Source organism: Sparus aurata, chromosome 5 (genome assembly GCF_900880675.1).
Source record: "Sparus aurata chromosome 5, fSpaAur1.1, whole genome shotgun sequence".
Lineage (NCBI taxonomy): Eukaryota > Metazoa > Chordata > Actinopteri > Spariformes > Sparidae > Sparus > Sparus aurata.
The window spans coordinates 37,945,829-37,965,958 of NC_044191.1; the positions used below are offsets into that span (position 1 = coordinate 37,945,829).

General features: G+C 44.2%; 1 protein-coding gene across 1 annotated transcript; it reads right to left on the bottom strand.

Moving 5' to 3' along the window:
- Positions 1 to 817: 817 nt before the first annotated feature.
- Positions 818 to 19,716, bottom strand: med27 (mediator complex subunit 27). Its single transcript, XM_030417984.1, has 8 exons — positions 19,469 to 19,716; positions 14,216 to 14,360; positions 6,159 to 6,289; positions 5,986 to 6,079; positions 5,769 to 5,876; positions 5,647 to 5,688; positions 1,404 to 1,481; positions 818 to 1,047 (listed from the first exon to the last, which is right to left on the bottom strand). The coding sequence occupies exons 1-8, from the start codon at positions 19,669 to 19,671 to the stop codon at positions 913 to 915; spliced, it is 936 nt and encodes a 311-aa protein (XP_030273844.1). The 5' UTR covers positions 19,672 to 19,716; the 3' UTR covers positions 818 to 912.
- Between the last annotated feature and the right edge of the window lie 414 nt (positions 19,717 to 20,130).

The following is a 20,130-nucleotide window of genomic DNA, read 5'->3' on the forward strand; positions in this document are numbered from 1 at the left end:
TACCGGACCCAGCAACTGCACCCGAGCCACAGGTAAGTGTCGCCGCGGTTTGATAGTATTTACAGTTGCCGACGAGTATGGTGAAGTCAGCTGGAAATTGGCTAACTAGTTAGCTCCACTTCGGTCTGCTATGCAATGGCGTTTGAAGCAAGTTTAATGTTAATAATATAAAGAGGGAGCTTGGTTGTCACAGTAAAACGTCTGGAAACATGTGCAGACTGGAGACAGAGACGATGCAAACAGTGTCCAAGAGTTTGGAGACTGGGTTGGAGACAAACACAGCTTTCGCTAGCTGTTAGCCATTAGCTACATAGTAGTAACTGTAACAACACATACAAACAAACTAACATTATTCAGACACACTAACCATTCTGAAACGTCCTGCTGCAGCCGCAGAGTCTGTACTATTTCAGGAATCATGATTGGTGATCACTTAAACATTTAGTGAAATCAAATGGTAGAAAAACAACAGTAGAACCCTGACCCTGACAGTAAGAACATCTTCACATGCACAATGTGAAGGGAACTCAAGGGATTGGGACTGAACAGCTGTGTATGGCAGTGCCATTATCTGGGGTTGCTGCAGTTGGTCAGGTCGAGGTTCAGCAACATTATGTGCCCAAAGAATGAGGTCAGCTGACTACCTGAATCTACTGAATGACCAGGTGTTTCCATCAATGGATTTGTTCTTTCCTAATGGCATGGGCATATTCCATCATCATTTTCACATGTGGATCGGCCACCAGAGTCCAGACCTGAACCCCCTTGAAAATCTTTGGGAAGTGCTGGAGAAGACTTTGACAAACAAACACAAGTGTAAAAAAAAATTAAATCAAACTTTATTTAAACTTCTTTACAAAATACAAACATAAAAACACAATGAACATAACGTGTTAAACAGGAAGTGTTTGTTCACATGCGACAGGTGTCGTGAAAAGCCTCCAGGGTCCTGAAGTCCCTCCATGTTGGAGGGAGTCCATCCTGCAGAAAACGCCCACAGCGCTGACAGGAAGACTGGAAGAGTTTAATGTAGCTCCGCAGCCAGGTCTGCAGACAGACAGGTAGAGAGACAGACAGGTCAGCAACAGGTGAGACAGACAGGTAGAAAGACAGGCAGGCAACAACAGATGAAACAGACAAGTGGAGAGATGGACAGGCATGTTTTTCCTCACTCAACTCGAGGGTGTAAGGTCAGAGGATGTCGCTACTGTACAGATTGTAAAACCCACTGGAGGCAACGTGACTGTGATGTTGGGCTGTATAAATAAGACTGATTTGATTTGATTAGGTAGGGGGACCAAAAGGTAGAGAGACAGATAAGCAGAGAGACAGACAGGTAGAGAGACAGATGGGTCAACAACAGGTGAGACAAACAGGTAGAGATTATGGATCAGTTATCTCACCATAAAGGATCGGACCACAACGTCTGGCATCTGGGGCAGCTGGTAGTGCAGCAGGGCGGTGGTGGCGTGGTCTGTTACCTGGCAAAAACACATTTACATTGAAATTGAGGGCATTCAGCAGACGCTTTTGCCCAAAGCGACTTACAATAAGAACATTTGGCACAAGAAAGAAACCACATCAGCCCGCTGATGTAGTGGAGCAAAGTGCTCTTGCTGGGGCGTGTGGTCTGACCAGTGTTTGGAAGTAGACGGGTGCTGTCCAAGCAGAGATGTCTGCAGACATTCAGAGATGAGCGTCACAACGTGGCTGTTGGAGGAGGATGAGGGGAAAGAGAGGAACAGTTGGGTGTCGTCAGCGTAACAGTGGTCAGAGAATCCATGTGATGTGACTGCAGGGCCTAGTGATCTAATGTAGAGTGAAAACAGAACCGGTCCTGATACTGAGCCTTGAGGGACACTAGTTTCCAGAAAGCAGGGTTTGGACAAGGAGCTGTTCCATGTGACCTGAAAGGTGCGATTTGTCAGGTATCATAGGTAGGTTAGAGCAGTCAGCTGGGTCTAGGATGGGTTTCTTTAGGAGTGGCTTTACTGTGGCTGTCTTGAAAAGAGCTGGAATAAGGCCTGATGTCAGGGAGGAGTTTATCAGAGAGGTGAGGAATGGCAGGATGTCGTGAGAATTGTTTTGGAGAATAGAGGAGGGAACCGGGTCCAGGGAACAGGTGGTGGCCCGGTTAGACATCACTAGTGTGAGAATATCTTCAGAGGAGAGAGGGCTGAAGCAGGTGAGGCCATCGGAGGTGAGGGTTGGGGGAGGTGCTTTCTGGATGGGCATAGGAGTAAATGAGGAGCTGATGTCTTTTCCTGTCTTGGTAAAGTAAGTTCAGAATCAGAATTTAATCTTTTTATTGACTTTAATCCTTTATTGTCCCACAAACTGGGAAATTAGTTTTCCACCAAAGAGTCATAGAAGAAAGTCAGGAGGTCCCCTGCACTCCAAAGGACCTGAGCTTCCTCAGCAGTTTTCTTAAATCTAGCTGCAGTGTGATCAGTACAGTTCTGTATATTTTTCAGTTGAACTCCCAGGTAAGAGCCATGAGGGACAAAGGAGGGGGAGGGGTAGGAGGGTTGGGGAGAGAAGAGAACAAGGTTTCCTGGGGTTGGAGGCAGAGGAGTTGATCTTTGACAGGTAGAGGGCAGATTTGGCTGTTGATATAGTTGAGGTGAAGTCAGTGAGAAGGTAGCTGAAGTGAGCAAGTCCTCAGCATGGCATGATATTTTCCATTTTCTCTCTGCTGCTTGTAGCACCGATCTATTGCATGTTGACTGTTCCTTGATTTCAGCTCGGCGTTGTTCAACTCGTAGATCAACTCCTTCCTCACTGGTGTTATTCCAACTAGTTCCCCTTCAGACTGGTAGCCCAGCTCAGGATCTGGGGATGAGCTCTTTACTCTGCTCCTGGGTCTTGAACTTTCTAACCGGCAGACCATAGGTGGTGAAGATCCGAAATCACACCACCAGCAGCCACACCCTCAACACTGGCACCTGTCAAGGCTGCATCCTGATCCCCCTGCTCTACTCCCTGTACACCCATGATTGTTCAGCCACACACAGCACCAACACAATGGTGAAATTCAAGGATGACACAGTGGTGATTGGCATGATCTTACTTGTGGACTGCTTATTTTGAAGACGTGGAGTTGTTGGCATCAGGGGCGTCACTAGGAGTGCAAAACATCCAGGGCTTTAGCCTCACTTACCTTGAAAAAGTAATCTGATTACTCCTTTAAAAAGTACAGCCAGCACAGAGTGTACAGCGAACCTTAATATTTTCATCTTTAGCTGACATGAACTCAATATAATGACTGTATTTCCAGCTAAGAAAATGCACATCTCTCTCCTCCCTCCATTGTTGTGTGTGTTTGTGTTGCTGCCTGGTGTTACACCCGAGTGTCCTCGTGCTGAAAACGTGACTTCTCACATACGTGACATCACTCCTCGAGATGCAAGAAGAAAGCAAAAAATATATATTTTTTCTGAGGAAAATGACAAAAATAATACGCACAGTGACTTGAATAAGTAACTTGATTACCGTTTTGGAAATATTAACGTGTTAGATTACTCGTTACTAAAAAAAGTGGTCAGATTAGAGTATAGCGGCATCACTGCTGCAGACAGAGTCTTTTGTAACGGGGTCCAGGGATTTCTCCCCCGGGACATTTGGGAAAATTAGGCTGTTAAAGATGCAATTTCAACGTAGTTTGAGAAGTAAGGGAAGGCCAATTGTTGGGTCCTCATCGTCATATTTTAATCACAAATAAAGCTAATGTTCCCTCACTATAGGCCCACTGAGTATTGTTAACGTTAAAGATATTATAGCCTGTAATAAGACCTGTGCTGTGTGCACAGGCTGTTAGAGCAGGTAGAACATTCCCTATTAGCATTTCTCCACTTCATTGTCTATCTGCATCAGGCCTACAGGAGGCTTTATAGGATATTAATTGTCAAATCCCAATCATACCTATCCCCTGTATGACTAGGATTTCATCAATAGTCAACTGAACACGCGAGAGAAAATCAATTAACTCACTTTGATTTTTTACAGAGATAATTAACACCGAAATTCTGTCTGGTTGCCATGGCCCTAGCTGAGAGTTTAGAAGCTGGTCCGACTGTCCGACCAATCAGAATCATCTCCCAACAGATCAATTCCTCTCATCCACCACTGGGTTTTTGTTTCCTTTCACCTGCGGCCACGTCATCAATAATGAGCTACAAAACGCCAGGATTATTATTATTTTTTTTTCCTTTTAAGATTTTTTTTGATGCATAGACACCTTTATTTGACAGTTGATAGACGTAAAGGGGAGAGAGATGGGGATGTGACATGCTGTAAAGGTCCTCCAGCCGGATTCAAACCGGGGTCCACTGCGTACGTGGCTTGCGCTCTATCCACTCGACTACCTGCGCGCCCGCCAGGATTAATTAACCAGGGGTCTACAGTGCGAGCATTTTACTCGTATTTGCCCCTAAAAAAATGCATGTGCAAACCGGGATAATGATTTCAGCGCACAGTGTGCGAGCAAAGGTCACAAGTTACCGTCACAACCTACATCGTCTACGATCATTCACAAACTACAATCCCCTGGCCGCAACGCTCCAATGACAGTACTTTTCTGTAATGACGCAACCAGTGTCATGCGAGAGGTGACAGGTCAACGGACCGTGGTGAAGTTAGTTTTAGGTTGGATATTCGGCGGATATTCACTCGGGTCCAGCCGCAACATAACAGAGTTTCGCCCAGTCTTAGCAGCAGGAAGACGGTTAGCTCACCTCCCAGAGCCTCGCGCTGAATCACTGGAAACTGATTTAGGGACCTACGCTGACAACACCCAGTTGCTATGGACGCTCCTAGCATCACAAGCTGACAGAGAAGCAAGCAAAGGCCTTGTTACCGAGGACGAGGCACGGCTGTCGAGCGGGGCTAACAGCTGGGCTGGAGGCAAATCCACGGAGAACACAGCTTCCCTCCATCCTACTTTCCAACGTCCAAAATTTACATGCCGTTTTTTTTATCCTGCACTATCCTGAGCCATTGAAACTAAACTTTGTTCCCATTGCAAGTGTAATTCGAATGACAGTAAAAGAAAGTCTAAGTCATTAAATTACTTTGCATAAATATATTAATACAAACCAGCAGCATATTGTATTAGTAAACTGGACGAATAAGACACAGCTCTTTCTATCGTATTTGAGTGCTTCCTCTATTTTATATGAATATTAATATGCAGAAATTATGATTTTTTTTCCCCAATAGCTTCCATGTCATGTGACCCAGTGACTCCAAACCAGCATCAAATCGTGTTCCTAAGTGGGCAAAATAAGACACACCTCTTTGTTATTGTATTTTAGTGCTTCCTCTATTTTATATGAATATTAATGTGCACTTGGACAAATGACATCCTTTGTGTTTAGAACACATTGGATACAACTTGTTTGTGCTGCCTATTTAAAGTGTGAGGTGTTCGATAAATCGATAAATAAATATTTTTTTGTGCTCCCAGATATTTTACTTTAGTAGCACATGTGCTCATTGGGGAAGATGTCAGCATAGAGCCCTGAATTAATAATAACAACAGAACTGATAAATAGTTCCGTACTGACCAATCAGGATTCAGCACCCATTTAGTCATCCATACCCACCCCGACTGCACCCTCAGCTCAGGTGAGGACAGGTAAGTCTTACCTTCTGGAAGACCTGGTACTGAGACTTGGTCCAGATGTCCAGCTGAGGAGGACACACAGAGTAGTTAGCACAGAGACAGACAGGTATCAGGGGTGACCTGTCAGGTTTTTGTGATGTCTCACCTTTCCGTCCTCGTTATAAACGTTTTCGTTGAACCCTCGGACAACCGTTCTGTCGATGAACAGCGAACGCATCACGACAATTGCCTTCAACACCTTACCCAGAGTCACCTGAAAGGGAGACAGGTGAGACAGAGGGACACCTGGTGCCTGGTCTGAGCACAGCTGTGCAGTGTGTGTGTGTGTGTGTGTGTGTGTGTGTGTGAGTGTGTGAGATTACCAGCAGGACAGCCGACGTCCCGTTGGGTCTGAACAGCTCAATGGTCATATCAGGAAACATCCGACCGATCCGAGAGATGACATCATCCACGTATCTGCACAGTACCACAAGGCTTTAACGGGAGGTATCACAGTACTTGTGATGTAGTGAGTGTGAACTACTGCAGAACTCACTGAGGAGGAAGTACCAGAGTACTGGGTTGGACTTTGGGTCGTCTCTTGGCTGAAGCGCCCATCTGATTGGCCGATCGTTTCAGTGACTGTTGATTCAACAAACTGGAGGCCAAACCAGCATGATACTGCAACTACAATAAACAAGAAACAAGGGTTAGCTATAGGGCTGAAACGATTCATCGTGTTACTCGATTATAAAAATTCCTCGAGGCAAAAACTCTGCCTCGAAGCCTCGTTAAATTCCTATGACGCGCACTTTACACGCAGGGCTCTGATTGTTCCACACGGACCGTTGTTCAGGAAGCACACCAGCGTTATACACCATATAAGAGCATGCTAACCATGTAGCAAGTAGGTAGGACCCTAGTCTTCGCACACAGTGTATTTGCCTCCTTGTGATTGGCAGATTAGTGTGGTTATCATGGATTTGGGGACTGGATTTATTTATTATTTATTTATTTCATTTATTCATAATTGTTTTATTTACATTTATTTTTTATAAATTGTACACATTGTGTACCTGTTTGGCTTGATATTTTATATTCATTCTTTGTTCTCAGGTGGGTAATTTGCAGAAGGTGCAATCCTTTTTTTATAATGTTGTATTAAGAAAACAAAACCAAGGCCAAATGGCCTTTACTATTTAAGTTTGTATTCACAGTTTTACATGTTATACATGTTTTACAGTAAGTTGATTTAACTGTATTGTTTAATAATTGGCACTGGCACTTAATAAATGGGCTTAGTTTTGGAGCCAAATGTTGGAGTTGGAATGAATACCTCTGTTTTTTTGAGAAATGCTTGATCATTTTACAGCCACATCATTTTCGTTATGCATTATTTGTTTTGGTTGTTTAAAAACGCAAAAAAAAGAATTATCCGATTAATCGATCGATAAAGTGCTAGAGTAATCGATTACAAAAAGAATCGATAGCTGCAGCCCTACTTAGCTAACCCTAACCCTACAAGAAACTAACAATATATACAATTACATAAAGTATATGTTCTATATTTTAATGAGATACGTCATATTCTCATCTCCATCTGGGTGTTTTGTTATTTTTATCGTCTTTAGTGAAAATGTTTTTTTTTTTTTTTTTATATTTTATTTTTATTGAAGAAATAAAAGTCAACAGGACATGCTTCTTGCACTGTACATTTTTGTTTTTAAAACAAAAGAAAACATTGGAGACAAAGACAAAAAACAAGACAAAAAAACAAACAAACAAAAAAAAAACTAACAGATTACAACACAAAACAAATCCAAAAAAACAAAGAGTCTGTGTAGTGGAGAGCCAGGTGGAGTTACAGTACTAATGACTCTTTTACGTGAAGTCCGCTCTATATGGGTTAATAAAGTCAATCCATCCTTTCCAGCATTTATTAAATGTGTCTGTCTTGAGTCTCAAAAAAAATGTTAATTTTTCCATTACAAAAATATCATGCATCACATTAAACCAGTCAGTTAAAGTGGGTGAACCTTGGCTTAGCCATTTTTTGGTGATGGCTTTTTTACTGGCGACCAACATGACTCTGAACAAGTAAGCCTTGGAGAAGCCGAGAATCTGTTGTGGCATCATGCCTAAGTACAAGACCTGGAAGCAGGAGTCAATCTTAACTTTCAGAACTTTTTCCATACTATCTCTGACTGTCTCCCAGTAGTGGGCAATCCCAATGCAGTCCCAAAACACATGATAATGATTTGCTTTCTGAGCCCCACAACCTCTCCAGCATGCTGCCTGCCTCAGCCTGGACTGCTGAACTGGTGTTATAAAATATCTAATCATATTTTTCCAATTAAACTCTCTCCAAGACAGTGAGTTAGTTGATTTCCATTGCTTTTGATGCAAGTTTTCCCATTCCTCTGTTGTTAATACGAAGTTTCCCTCACTTTCCCATTTTTTCTTGATGTAGGATGTGTTTACCCCCCTTAGTTCTTGAAGGCCCTTGTACAACTTGGAGATAGTTTTGGAACCCGACTCGGCTCTGTATGCTGAAATAAAAACTCCTAGTATGCCCTTCCCAGATCCTAATTTTCCCAAGTCATCTTTACTAAATATGCTATCAATATGATGTCGCAGCTGTAAAAATCGAAAGAAATCCTGTTTAACAAAGTCATGTTGTTCCCTCAGCATTTGGAAACTTTTAAGCGAGAATTTCACAAAGAAATCGATATACATGTTAAGGCCCCTCTCCTGCCATGACCTAAAGTTTGCATCCAGCCTATTTGGAGTAAAATCTGTGTCGTGGGCTACCCAGCGGATAAGCGAGTAAGGCTCCTTGGACCCAAAGGATTTAGCTACTTTAAACCAGGTTGCAAGTGAAAGATCTAACCATGGGTTGGGTTTGTCCCCCAGGTGGTGTTTCAAGTTGCTATCTCCAATAATAGCCTGCAGGGGAACCGTAGTCAGATATTTGCATTCAATCGACTTCCATATTGCTGAGTAATCTGGGTTGCATATATTTATTAAGGGTTTAATCTGAGCTGCTTGGTAATATGTTTTTAAACAAGGGAGGGCCAAGCCCCCTTTGTCCCTCGGCACCTGGAGGGTTTTATATCTGACTCTTGGTTTCTTGCCATGCCACAGGAATCTCGAAATCCACTTGTCCCATTCTGCAAATTTCTTATCCGAGATCTCCACTGGAAGTGACTGAAATAAATACAGAACCCTTGGGAGAACATTAATTTTAACTATTTCAACACGCTGGATCAGTCCCAGGAAGGGCAACAGATTCCACCTGTCCAGGTCTTGTCTAATGTTAGAAAGCAATGGATCATAATTTTCTGAGGCCAGTCTTGTTAGGTCCTTTGGTAGCCACACTCCCAGATATTTCATACTATCAACCTCCCTAATAGCATAATTATCTCTAAATTGCTGACTGGTTGTATAATTAAAAGTTAAGAGCTGAGATTTATGAGAGTTCAATTTGTAGCCTGATACTGATCCAAAATCTGTGAGCGTTTTCATCAGAGCAGGAAGAGAATGGGCCGGACGCGTCAAGTAGATCAGGACGTCGTCCGCGAACAACGCTATCCTGTGGTCACCCGCCAGTGGAACTCCATGTATTTGATCATTCTGCCTAATCAGTTGACCCAGAGGCTCTATAAAGAGCGCAAACAGAAGGGGACTGATGGGGCACCCCTGGCGGCAACCGCGCGCCAATTCGAAGGACCCTGAAAGGGAGCCATTTATTTTTATTCTCGCTGTCGGTTTGTTATAAAGCGCCTGGATTGTCCGTATGAAATTGTCATGGAATTGAAACTTATGCAGGGTTTTATATAGAAATGACCAATTTACAGAGTCAAAAGCTTTTTCTGCATCTAACCCCATTATGACTGCTTCAATTTGCTCCTGATTTATCTTATGAATTATGTGTAAACTCCGTCTGATATTATCTTGTGTTTGCCGTTGCCTTATGAAGCCAGTTTGGTCTTGGTGTATGATCTCAGGCAGAATCAGCTCCAGTCTTTTAGCTAGTATTGAGGCAAAAATCTTATAATCCTGGTTTAGTAGACTCACAGGTCTGTAATTGGAACATTCCTGCTCATCTCCTCCCTGCTTGGGGATAACTGTTACAACCGCTTCCCGCCAGGAGGGGGGCGTCTCCCCCCCCTGCAGCACCCAATTAAATGTCCTCAGCAGCAGAGGTGTTAAAGGTTCTCTGAGTACCTTATACCACTCAGCTGTGTACCCATCTGGTCCCGGGCTTTTGTTGGTCTTGAGCCCAGAGATTACCTTATTCAATTCTTCACTAGTAATGGCTGCGTTTAGGGCATCATTTTGGGTGTCAGACACCTTTGGGAGGTCCAGCCCGCCAAGCATAAACGTGGCTTGATCATCATTGTTTAATTTTGGCTGCGTGTACAAATTTTTGTAAAACATCTCAAAACTCCTGCTGATGTCGTCCAAATCATATTTTATTCCATTGTCCTGGGGGTCTCTAATCTTATAGATGGTCCTCTCAGCTTGCTGCTTCTTTAGCCTATAGGCCAATAATTTTGATGATTTACTACCCACCTCATAATGTCTCTGTTTCACAAACAGCAAGTTTTTGAGTAAGTCTTTTGATTGGATATTGTTTAATTGAGTTTTAACCTGCTGCATTTCTTTGGCGAGATTTGGATCCAGACTTGTCTTGTGTTCCCTTTGCAACCTTTTCAATTTTAATTCTAGATTAATTAGATCCTTGTTTTTTTCTTTTTTCAATGCGGCTGTTTTAGCAATAATTTTCCCTCGTAGCACTGCTTTGCAAGCGTCCCACAGGAAAGGAGGAGTGACCTCACCGTTATCGTTTTCAATCAAATAATTTCCTATTTCCTCCTTTATCTCATCCTTCATCTTCCCATTCAATATAGAGGTGTTTAGCCTCCATAACGAAACCCTCCTTTTAAAATTTAATTCAATTTCCATCTGAACTGGGCAATGATCTGATATGTCCATAAGTCCTATACTGCATGATTTGACCATATGTACATCCTTGTGGAACATTAGAAAATAATCAATTCGAGAATATGTGGAATGGGGTGAGGAAAAATAAGTGAAATCTTTTAATGAGGGGTGGAGCTCCCTCCACACATCAACTATACCTGTGTCCTGCAAAACACTGTTGATTTTCCTGCTAAGTGAGCTGCTTTGGGGACTGCAGCCCCCAGATGAGTCCATTTTGGAGTTCAGTCTGACATTTAGATCTCCCCCACAAATCGTTAGGCCCTGAGCTTTAGTTAACATTAAATCAAAAATGGTCCTGAAAAATGACCAGTTTGCTCCAGGTGGTGCATAGACATTCAAAAAGGTGACTTCAATCCCCTCAAATCTTCCCCCCACCATAATATACCTTCCCTCCTTGTCTTTAATTTCGAACTGGGCTTCAAAATTTAGTCCCTCTGCTATCAAAACTGACACCCCTCTTCTCGGCCCAAGCTTATATGAGGCTGAGAAGACTTGACTAAACCCCCTTTTCTTGAGTTTAGCGTGGTCTGGCTCAGAGAGGTGTGTTTCCTGAAGGAAAACAATTCCCACCTTTTCCCTTTTCATTTTGCTCAACATTTTACTCCTCTTAATGGGATTGAGAATGCCATTCACATTATGTGATAATACCTTAACCAAGCCTGTTGCCATTGTACTTTTTTTTTATGTCATCTCTCCTCCTGTCACCAAGGTAACCTTGCCCCTGTTGCTACACCGACATGTAAAGAAATCAAAAACTAAATGACAACACTGGAACGTGGAACACAGTGTTGAAAAAAATAACACAGAAATGACTCCCTGAACTGGGGTCCTGTTTGTGACCCTGTTGGAGCCGTGTTGACTTGACGGCTCAGAGGGATAGACTTCCTCTCCCACTATGGGTAGAAGGCCCTCTATGAGAAGTAAGCGGTGGTACATGGTAGTTATAGCCCCCCCGTTACATGGCTGTCAGAACTACTAGTTAGCCTGTCTAGGTAACATAGACTGGGCAGGAGGTGATATGAGCACAAGACATGTCAATAAACACCTTATTGATGAACAGAGGTCCGGTTGTTTTACAAAGTATAATGTTATCTCTAACGTTTGAACTCACCAACACGTTATTCAGTCCCCTTGCCTTTCAGCAACACAAACTTGTCCCTAAGTTGAGCATAGAAGTTCCTGTTTCTCAGTCAAATTCGTTTAGTTTCTCCTAAAAACGTCCAGCTTCTCCTTGTAACCCGCGCGCTGCGCAGGTGCCCCCGTCTCGTTCCCCCGGGAAGATGTGCGCCAGGTCAGCCGCTTAATCCTCTCTGCCCAAGTCTCCGGGGGCTTGAACGCCTTTATGGGCAAGCCCCTTGCTGCCAAATCTTTGGTTGCCTCCTCCGCCGAGTTGTAGATTCGGGTTTCGTCTTGAAAGAAGACCCTCAGCTTTGCTGGGAAAGGCGTCTGGAATCGTATTTTTTTCTCCCTCAGCACCGTTTTGGCCTCTGCATACTCTTTGCGTTTTTTAAGAATTTCTGGGGCATAGTCATGGTCTAAGTTTACTCTTCTTTCCTGAAAAACAAAACCTCGTTTCTGCCAGGCTGTCTTCACGATGTCCTCTTTAATCCGGTGACTCGAAAATTTGACCACGAACGATCTTGGCGGCGCGTCTTTCGGTGGTCGGGGACCCAGTGCCCGGTGGGCTCTTTCTATTTGCAGGTCCGAGGAGGGCTGAAGATCCAGGTTTTCAATCAGTAACTTCTCAACAAAGGAGATCACAGAAGGTGAGTTTTCCTCAGCACCTTCACAAACCCCGTGGATCCTGATGTTGTTCCGTCTGGATCGACCCTCCTGGTCCGTTAGCTTCATTTCCAGGCGGGTCTGCACCTTTAGTAGCTCCAGCACCGCGACCTCCACGCCTTGCACTCTCTCCTCCGCCTCCGCAATTCTTTCCTCGGCCTTGTCAATCCTGATATTTGTCTTATTTATGTCTTCCCTAATTTCTCTCAGTTTCTCACCGTTTTCTCGGCGGAAATCTCTCAGTTCTTGAAGAATCACATCCAAGTTCGCCATGTCCTCCTCTGCCGACCGGCCCTCTGTAGCGAGCTGGCACAAGCTAGCTCTGCTCTCGTCCACCGGAGATATGACGGTTGCGGAGCTCTCTCTGGGCTCTTTGCCGAGGGTTGACTTCTTTTGTTGTATCTTAGGCATAATATGTGCCCCTACTATAACTTTATTAGACTCGAAAGAAATTTTGGCCAAGTTACAGGGGCTTTAGAAATTAGCTGGGGGGAGCTGTTAAGTTAGGCTGCTACCTGCATGGCCGCTCGACCGGAAGTCAGTGAAAATGTTTTTAAAGTTTTTACCCTAACCCTAAGCCTTTGTGTTTAAACTTGACAGATTTAAAGTTGTTTCTCTAAAAGTGAGTAGAGGATGGTACAATCTGTTATAGTAAAGGCAGGATTCTGGTTCCCAAAGGTTCAGCGCAGAGCTGACGCCCTAATCTACGCTGCAGTGATCGTTCACAATGATACACGTGTGCAGGCGTGTGGAGCAGATCCACTCACAGATGAGTCTCTGGGCGAGACAGCGACAGGCTGCGTGTCGGCAGGAACGACCGCCATGTGTGACCAAAAATATTTAAGATCCCTCGAATCTGAATTTAAGACATTTAAAGACTTTTTAAGGCCAGAATAAAAAGTACATGAAAGTGCAGCACGAAAGTAATAAACATTACTGAGCTGACGTGAACAGATAATCAATAATAAGGTTTAGAAAACACAGTAACTCACAGACTGCTGGATATAATAAAAGACCACTGAGACTTTTAACTTATCATCATCAATCAATATCAGGAGCTTCTGAATAGATATTGGAGGGGAAAAAAATATTGCAATGCACTGATCAAAAGATGTTTTTTACCAGCCCAAGGGGCGGAGTCACAGCGGTGCAAGTTTAAATGACAGGTTGCTGAACTGACCGAACAACAGAACCTCTTCAACTCTGTGCATCACTTGACCGAACAAAGAAAAAATCCAATTACGAACATCATCTGGTGGGCCGGATATTAATGCTGGCTGGCCAGTTTTGCCAGGTGCCGACCACTGCTTTACTCTGTTACTATAAATCAGTCAGGAATAATCCGGATACAGACTGAAGAGTGAGGCTAAACTCAAACAACAAGCTCAAGCCTGTTACCCCTAAATTCCACTAGATCCGTGTTCGGTCCGACTCCGCTCTATCACGGCAGTATCTGCTCCGTCAAAGCTCCAGCAACCTGGATCCTTCCGGAGCACGAAGCAACAATTCAGCCGAATTCAGCACAGAGCAGACAGGAAATCAGATGCCGAAACAACAACATAACATTTCAGAATAAAACACTCTGTGTTGGCGCCAGCACAAAAATAAAAAAAAAAGAGACAAATCCAAGCTCTTCTTCTGATCCTTCGGTCGGAAACACTTTGTGTTGTGGGTTAGGATTATAACTGTGGTCGCCCGTGATGATGTGATTATCGCAGGAACTCCACTTACGCAGCGGGCATGCACCGAATGGAATTCTGGTGTTAGACCAGTAGCTTCTTAGCTTGTTACATTGTTATCCAGGTAGCATGTTATCCTGCATACCTTGTTGGACCACTTGTAGGCCTGCAGAAGTTGAGAGTATAACGGAGTTTTGTCCTGAACTGGATCCAAACTGAGCAAACCACTGTTATGAAGAGGATGAGACTCTGAAGGACGGCCGACGAGACCGCTGAGACGCTCCAACTCACTGAAGGACAGACAGGAGAGAGAGACAGACAGAGAAACAGGAGGGGAGAGACAGACAGAGAGGACAGAGAGACAGGAGGGAGAGAGAGAGGTTATTAATCAGCCTTGAAAAATCACTTTGACACTGAAAATCAAAAAATGTCATTTATTAGGGCCCGAGCAGGTAGACCTGCGAGGTCCCTATTGTTATTGGAAGGACAGAAATTTTCTTCTCCAAGTTTGAATTCAGTTTTGGATGCCTGAACATACCCAAAAACTCACCAAATTTGGAATATATGTTACATCTGGCGAAAATTGCGATCCTGCATTGTCATTGGGCGTGGTCGTGACCTGCGGGCTCTGTAGCGCCCCCTAATGTTCATCCCCGCCTCCCACAAGTGCGTAGAAGAACGTAATTCAATACGCAGATTCCTCATGAGCAGACGCACAAAAAAGTCTGGGGGACCATACTGTCAGTCCAACAGGAAGGCAGCCATTTAGATGTGTGGCGGCGTTTTTGTCCGATTCATGCCTACTTTGAAAATTATCTTGTCCTAGAGCTTAAACACCACAGTCTTCAAATTAACTCAATAATTTTCTTCATGCCTTGAAGAACAAAAGTTATGGAAATCATTCAGCTGCGCCCAACTTTAGTGGGCGGTGCGGCGGAAACCATTTTTTCCTCACGCCGTCAAGCATCGAGGCTTTATAACTTCAACATACAATTTCCTATCCACACCAAACTGCTCGTAACTGTAGAGGCTGTCTCCCCGAACACATCTCAGCATCAATACTTAGTCTGCCATTTTGCTTTTGGCCGCCATTTTGAAATATTGCCAATCTTCGTACTTAAATTATCTCCTCCTACAGATGTAACACCACCGACTTCAAAGTCACTCAGTAGCATCCTCTGACCTTGAAGATGAAAAGTTATGGAAATCTTTATCCTACGTCATACCTGCTGGCCACAGTGGAGCGGTCAATTCAAATCCTTCGCCGTAAAGCATCGTGTCCTCATAACTTCTTCATACAATGTCTTATCTCGGCTAAATCTCTCAGGAATGCAGAGGGAGTCGCCCTGATGAGATCTGTGTAGTCATGGGGCGTGGCCGTGATGCGTGGGCTCTGTAGCGCCCCCTATTGTGATGCCCCGCCTCCTACTTGTACATAGAAGGACGAACATTGGTACGCATATTCATCATGACCAGACGCACAAAAAACCCATTTGGATGCATACTCTCAGTCCAACAGGAAGTCAGTTATTTTGATGTGTGGCGGCATTTTTGACAAATTCATGCCTACTTTGAAAATTATCTTGTCCTAGAGCTTAAACACCACAGTCTTCACATTAACTCAGTTATCTTCTTTATGCCTTGAAGAACAAAAGTTATGGAAATCATTCAGCTGTGTCAAACCTGGTGGGCGTGACGGCGGACGCCATTTTTCCCCTTTGCGGTCAAGCATCAATTCCTTATAACTCCCGCATGCAATGCCCCATCTCCACAAAATTCCTCATAAATGTAGACAGTCTTGCCCTAAACACATCTAGACATACTTTCACGTCTTCCTCCTGCAGATTGGACACCACAGACTTCACAGTCAGTAAGTATACTCTTAGGACCATCCTAAAGACACGCTAGGAAAATCTTTATCCTACGTCATACCTGCTGGCAGTTGCGGAGCCCGCCATAACAATCCTTCGTCATGAAGCATCAAGTCCTGATAACTCCTTCATACTATTTCCTATCTCGGCCAAATCTAGAGGGAATCTAGAGGGAGTCGCCCTGAATAGATCTGTGCATCAATGCTGTGTCATATCCATAGCGCCACCCACTGGAAACATGAAGTAAGTTTTATCTCAGGCAAACTGGCTGTCCTACATGCATGTACATGAATGAAATTTGGCACGCAGGTGTGTTATGACAAGATGCACAAATGACTCATTTACACCCACACTCTCAGTCCAACAGGAAGTGGTCAATTTTGCTTAGAAGCACGTGAATTGATGGTGTACGTGATGCAAGTCGCCACTAGATGGGATTGTTGTCTTTCAGGTCACAGGTATCCTTTGTGCTTAGCAACCTCTGGATAACTTCTAGATAATTCCATTCCATTGCAGGAAGTCAGCCTCATATTTATCAGATTTTATTGAAATTTCAAAATGTGGCTGCACGCACTTTATGGAATAAAAACTAGCAAACAAAGCAGAAATTAGATCAAACGCTTGACATTGATAGACAGCCATAAATACATTTTTGAAAGAAGGCAAGTGAAGCAGTACTTTTCACTCATTTATGTGCATTGATGACAAACATAGTCAGATGTACATTGCATTTGCAGGTAGTTTTGTCTAAATTGCACATTACAACATGGAATAATTGAAGGGTAATGTTTAGAGCCACATGATGGATAAGTCAGTGGTAGTAAGCCACAGCACACAATTTTCAATCAAGCCAATTTGCTAAGAATGCCATTTGTGTGTTGTGTCTGCCCTGTCAGTGTGGTACAAAACAAGATGTGTGGAGTTGTGATTCTGACCAACTTTTCCATGATGAACACAGTGGCTTCCCCTGCCATTTTAAACAACTGAGTGAGTTCTTTGGTTAAACACAGCTACTGCAGGACCAGTGGCGCCCCCAGGGGGGGCCATGGCCACCCCTGGAAAATTGCTGGCCACCCCACTGCTCCCACCAATTTCCCTGACTGACTAAGGTGCTGGCTCAATAGGGAACTGTAATTTAAATCTCCACCTGTGGGGGTGCTAATGTGCTGAAAGGTGTGCAGTCTGACGGGAAGTAGGCACAAGAAGCAGAAGAAGAAACAACTACATTTTTGTGTTTTTCTGAAATGTTTGTGTGTTTCTCAAACTTGAGGTAAATGTGTTGGATGCATATTGTCTTTAATGAAAAAGAGTCAAGGGGAATGCAATACGCAGCCACAGACTGGAGCTGAATCTGAGTTGCCACAAGGACCATTTTGGTGTGCCACCCTAAGATTGTCACTGGCCCCATCTGGCCCCCCCAATGAAAATGTTCTGGGGGCGCCACTGTGCAGGACGCTTGTCAAACCTGGTCACTTGACTGCTGTCCCTTTCCAAAAGGAAGAATCACATCTGGCTGCACTCCACTACCTATCGAAATCTGTGGCATTTCACTTCCATCCTCCCGTATGATGCGCTGCCTTCCTGCCTTCACAGTGACAACAGAAGGCAGTGTCTTAGCTGCGCCGGTAGTCGAGTGGTTAGAGTGCATGCCACATACGCAGTGGACCCAGGTTCGAATTTAGGGCGGAGGAAGTTTACTGCAAGCCACAACCCCCCCTTCTCTGTCCCACTTCCAATCTATTCCCTGCAAAAACACAGGTGTCCATGCCTGAATTCCAGACAAAGGCAAAGAGAAGGCCGTAACACTTCACACAACATAACAGTGCAGAATCGATTGTCAAAAAGTACCCGATTGCTAAATGTTTTAGAAATCATTCACCTGTAGTCCATTTGGATGTCTGTGGATGGCAGGAAGTTGTTCTGACTTCACCTGAAAGCGCTTAATACTGGCAGGGGCAACCCACCGCGTTACAAACACACGTTGGGAGAAGAGGCTGATATTCACCCCCGGCGTGCACTGTCCCAAACGCAGGCGGTTGCCGCCTCCGTGAACAACGATCAAGCAATGGGGCTTCAGCCCCGGCGCGTTTGGACGGCAGCACGCCCCGACATGTGCGCGGACTGCGAGGGCCCGTTCATCACTGCTTGCAGTTTTAATTACATTTGAGTTCCAAAAAACAAACTGTTTAAAAGTCATTTTAAAGCTTCTCCGTGGAACTTGTGTATTGAAGCCAGTCGTTAGCTTATGTTATCCCACTGTAAGCTAACGTTAGCTACTACTAACAAACCCTAACCCTCTCCATTAGCAGACCCTAAGCTAATGTTAGCTACTGCTGCTCTCTGTTAGCGTACTGGAGAGGCACTGAGACGTCTCAGTCAAGTCATTCATAAAGAAATTTACAGTGCAGCAGCATTAGGGCTGTCAACGAGTATTCTAAATTTGAATATTTAAAAAAAAAGATAAAAAGAAAAGCTAGTGGAGTTTTAATGCCCCAGACTATGTGCTGAGACCCTATTTGTACTGTTGCTGAAGTTTGGTGCTGTTCTGAGCATTATTTGTGGCTTTTTGGTGGCAGTTTATATTTGGACCCATTTACTGCAGTGTTGTCGTGCAGTCGTTTCTGAGGTTGATAAAACTCCGTAAATTAGCGGTCTGCTAACTTGATCTCTTGAGAGGGAGTGTAACACAGTTTCACGGTGTATTAGACCATGGATTAAACTTACACCGGAATATCCCTTTAACATTAACATTCAGCACATCATCCACATATTGTAGAGACACAGAGAGACGGGAAGGTCTGTTACAAAGGGTCCCTTTAAGTTCATCATACTCAGGATGTACAGTGTTGTCAAGTAGCTTTGAGTGCTATGCAAGTCCATTTATCATTAATAACTGACAGGTGAATAAGAACTGACGAGGTCAGATTGATCCCATCCCATAATTTATTTTTAATAACTGGGGTTTGTATCAACAGCAGCTTCTGCTTTTCATTTTAATAGAATTTAATTAACTCAATCTTCTAGGAAGAACTGTAAGAACTCTGTAAGAACAGCTGATGTTCTCTGCAGAACCCCACTCAAGATTCAGATGATTTACGAAGAGTCTTCATAAGTTTACCAGTAGTTCACCTGGTTTCTGTCCACAGACAGACAACATGTGGACGGATGTTAGTACATTCAGGACTGTATTCAGATGACTGTAGCGGGATCTACACGATTAAAATGAGTTGAAAGTTAAATGTAGTCTGGTGTGACAGTCAGCAGGCCCAACTGGACCTTTGATGAACAGCAGTCTGAACGGACACTGACAGTTTTCACAGGAAATCTTCGTTAAGAGTTTATATTCACAAACCAGACAAATGTTAGCTCAACATGTTCCTGTGAACACACTTGTACAACGGCAGCGGCGGCAGCGGCAGTGTCCGGTCCGGTAGTCAGGTGGGACTACACAGGCTACCGATCATAGCGAACGCTTAAAACGAGTAAAACAAGTAAAAGTTGAGTGGAGTCTTGTGCGGCGCACTCACTTGAGGTCTCTGTTGACCGCTTGCAGGTTGTCCTGGAACTCGGCTATGAACTGCTTCTCTCGGCCCTCCAGCGTCTCCCGGTTCTTCATGCCGTCCTTCAGGGACTCGAACACGCGGCTCACGCTGGAGCGCAGCGCCTGAATGCCGCTGATGGCATGAGAGAAGGCGTCCAGGTTCACCCCGACGTTCACCACGTCCGCCATCTTCTCCGCTTCTGTTTCTTCTACTTCTTCTTCTTCTTCTTCTTCGGGGTTTTACGGCAGCCGGCAGTCAAAAGTTGCATTGCTGCCATCTATGGGACTAAGCGCTGTAGTGCACTATATCCTGCTCTTCAGACCAGTGTCTATTAAGAATGTGAAAAAATAGCGTTTTCTCCTCCCGCTTGACTTCTAAAATACTTTTCAGAGATACTTACTTGGGTCTGCCAGGTCTGTCCAGCTTCCTCTCCTGCCAGCGGATACGACTCACCACCAGGTGGTGATCAGTTGACAGCTCAGCCCCTCTCTTCACCCGAGTGTCCAAGACATACGGCCGGAGGTCAGATGATACGACTACAAAGTCGATCATTGACCTCCGTTCTAGGGCATCCTGGTGCCACGTGCACTGATGGACACCCTTATGCTTGAACATGGTGTTCGTTATGGACAAACTGTGACTGGCAC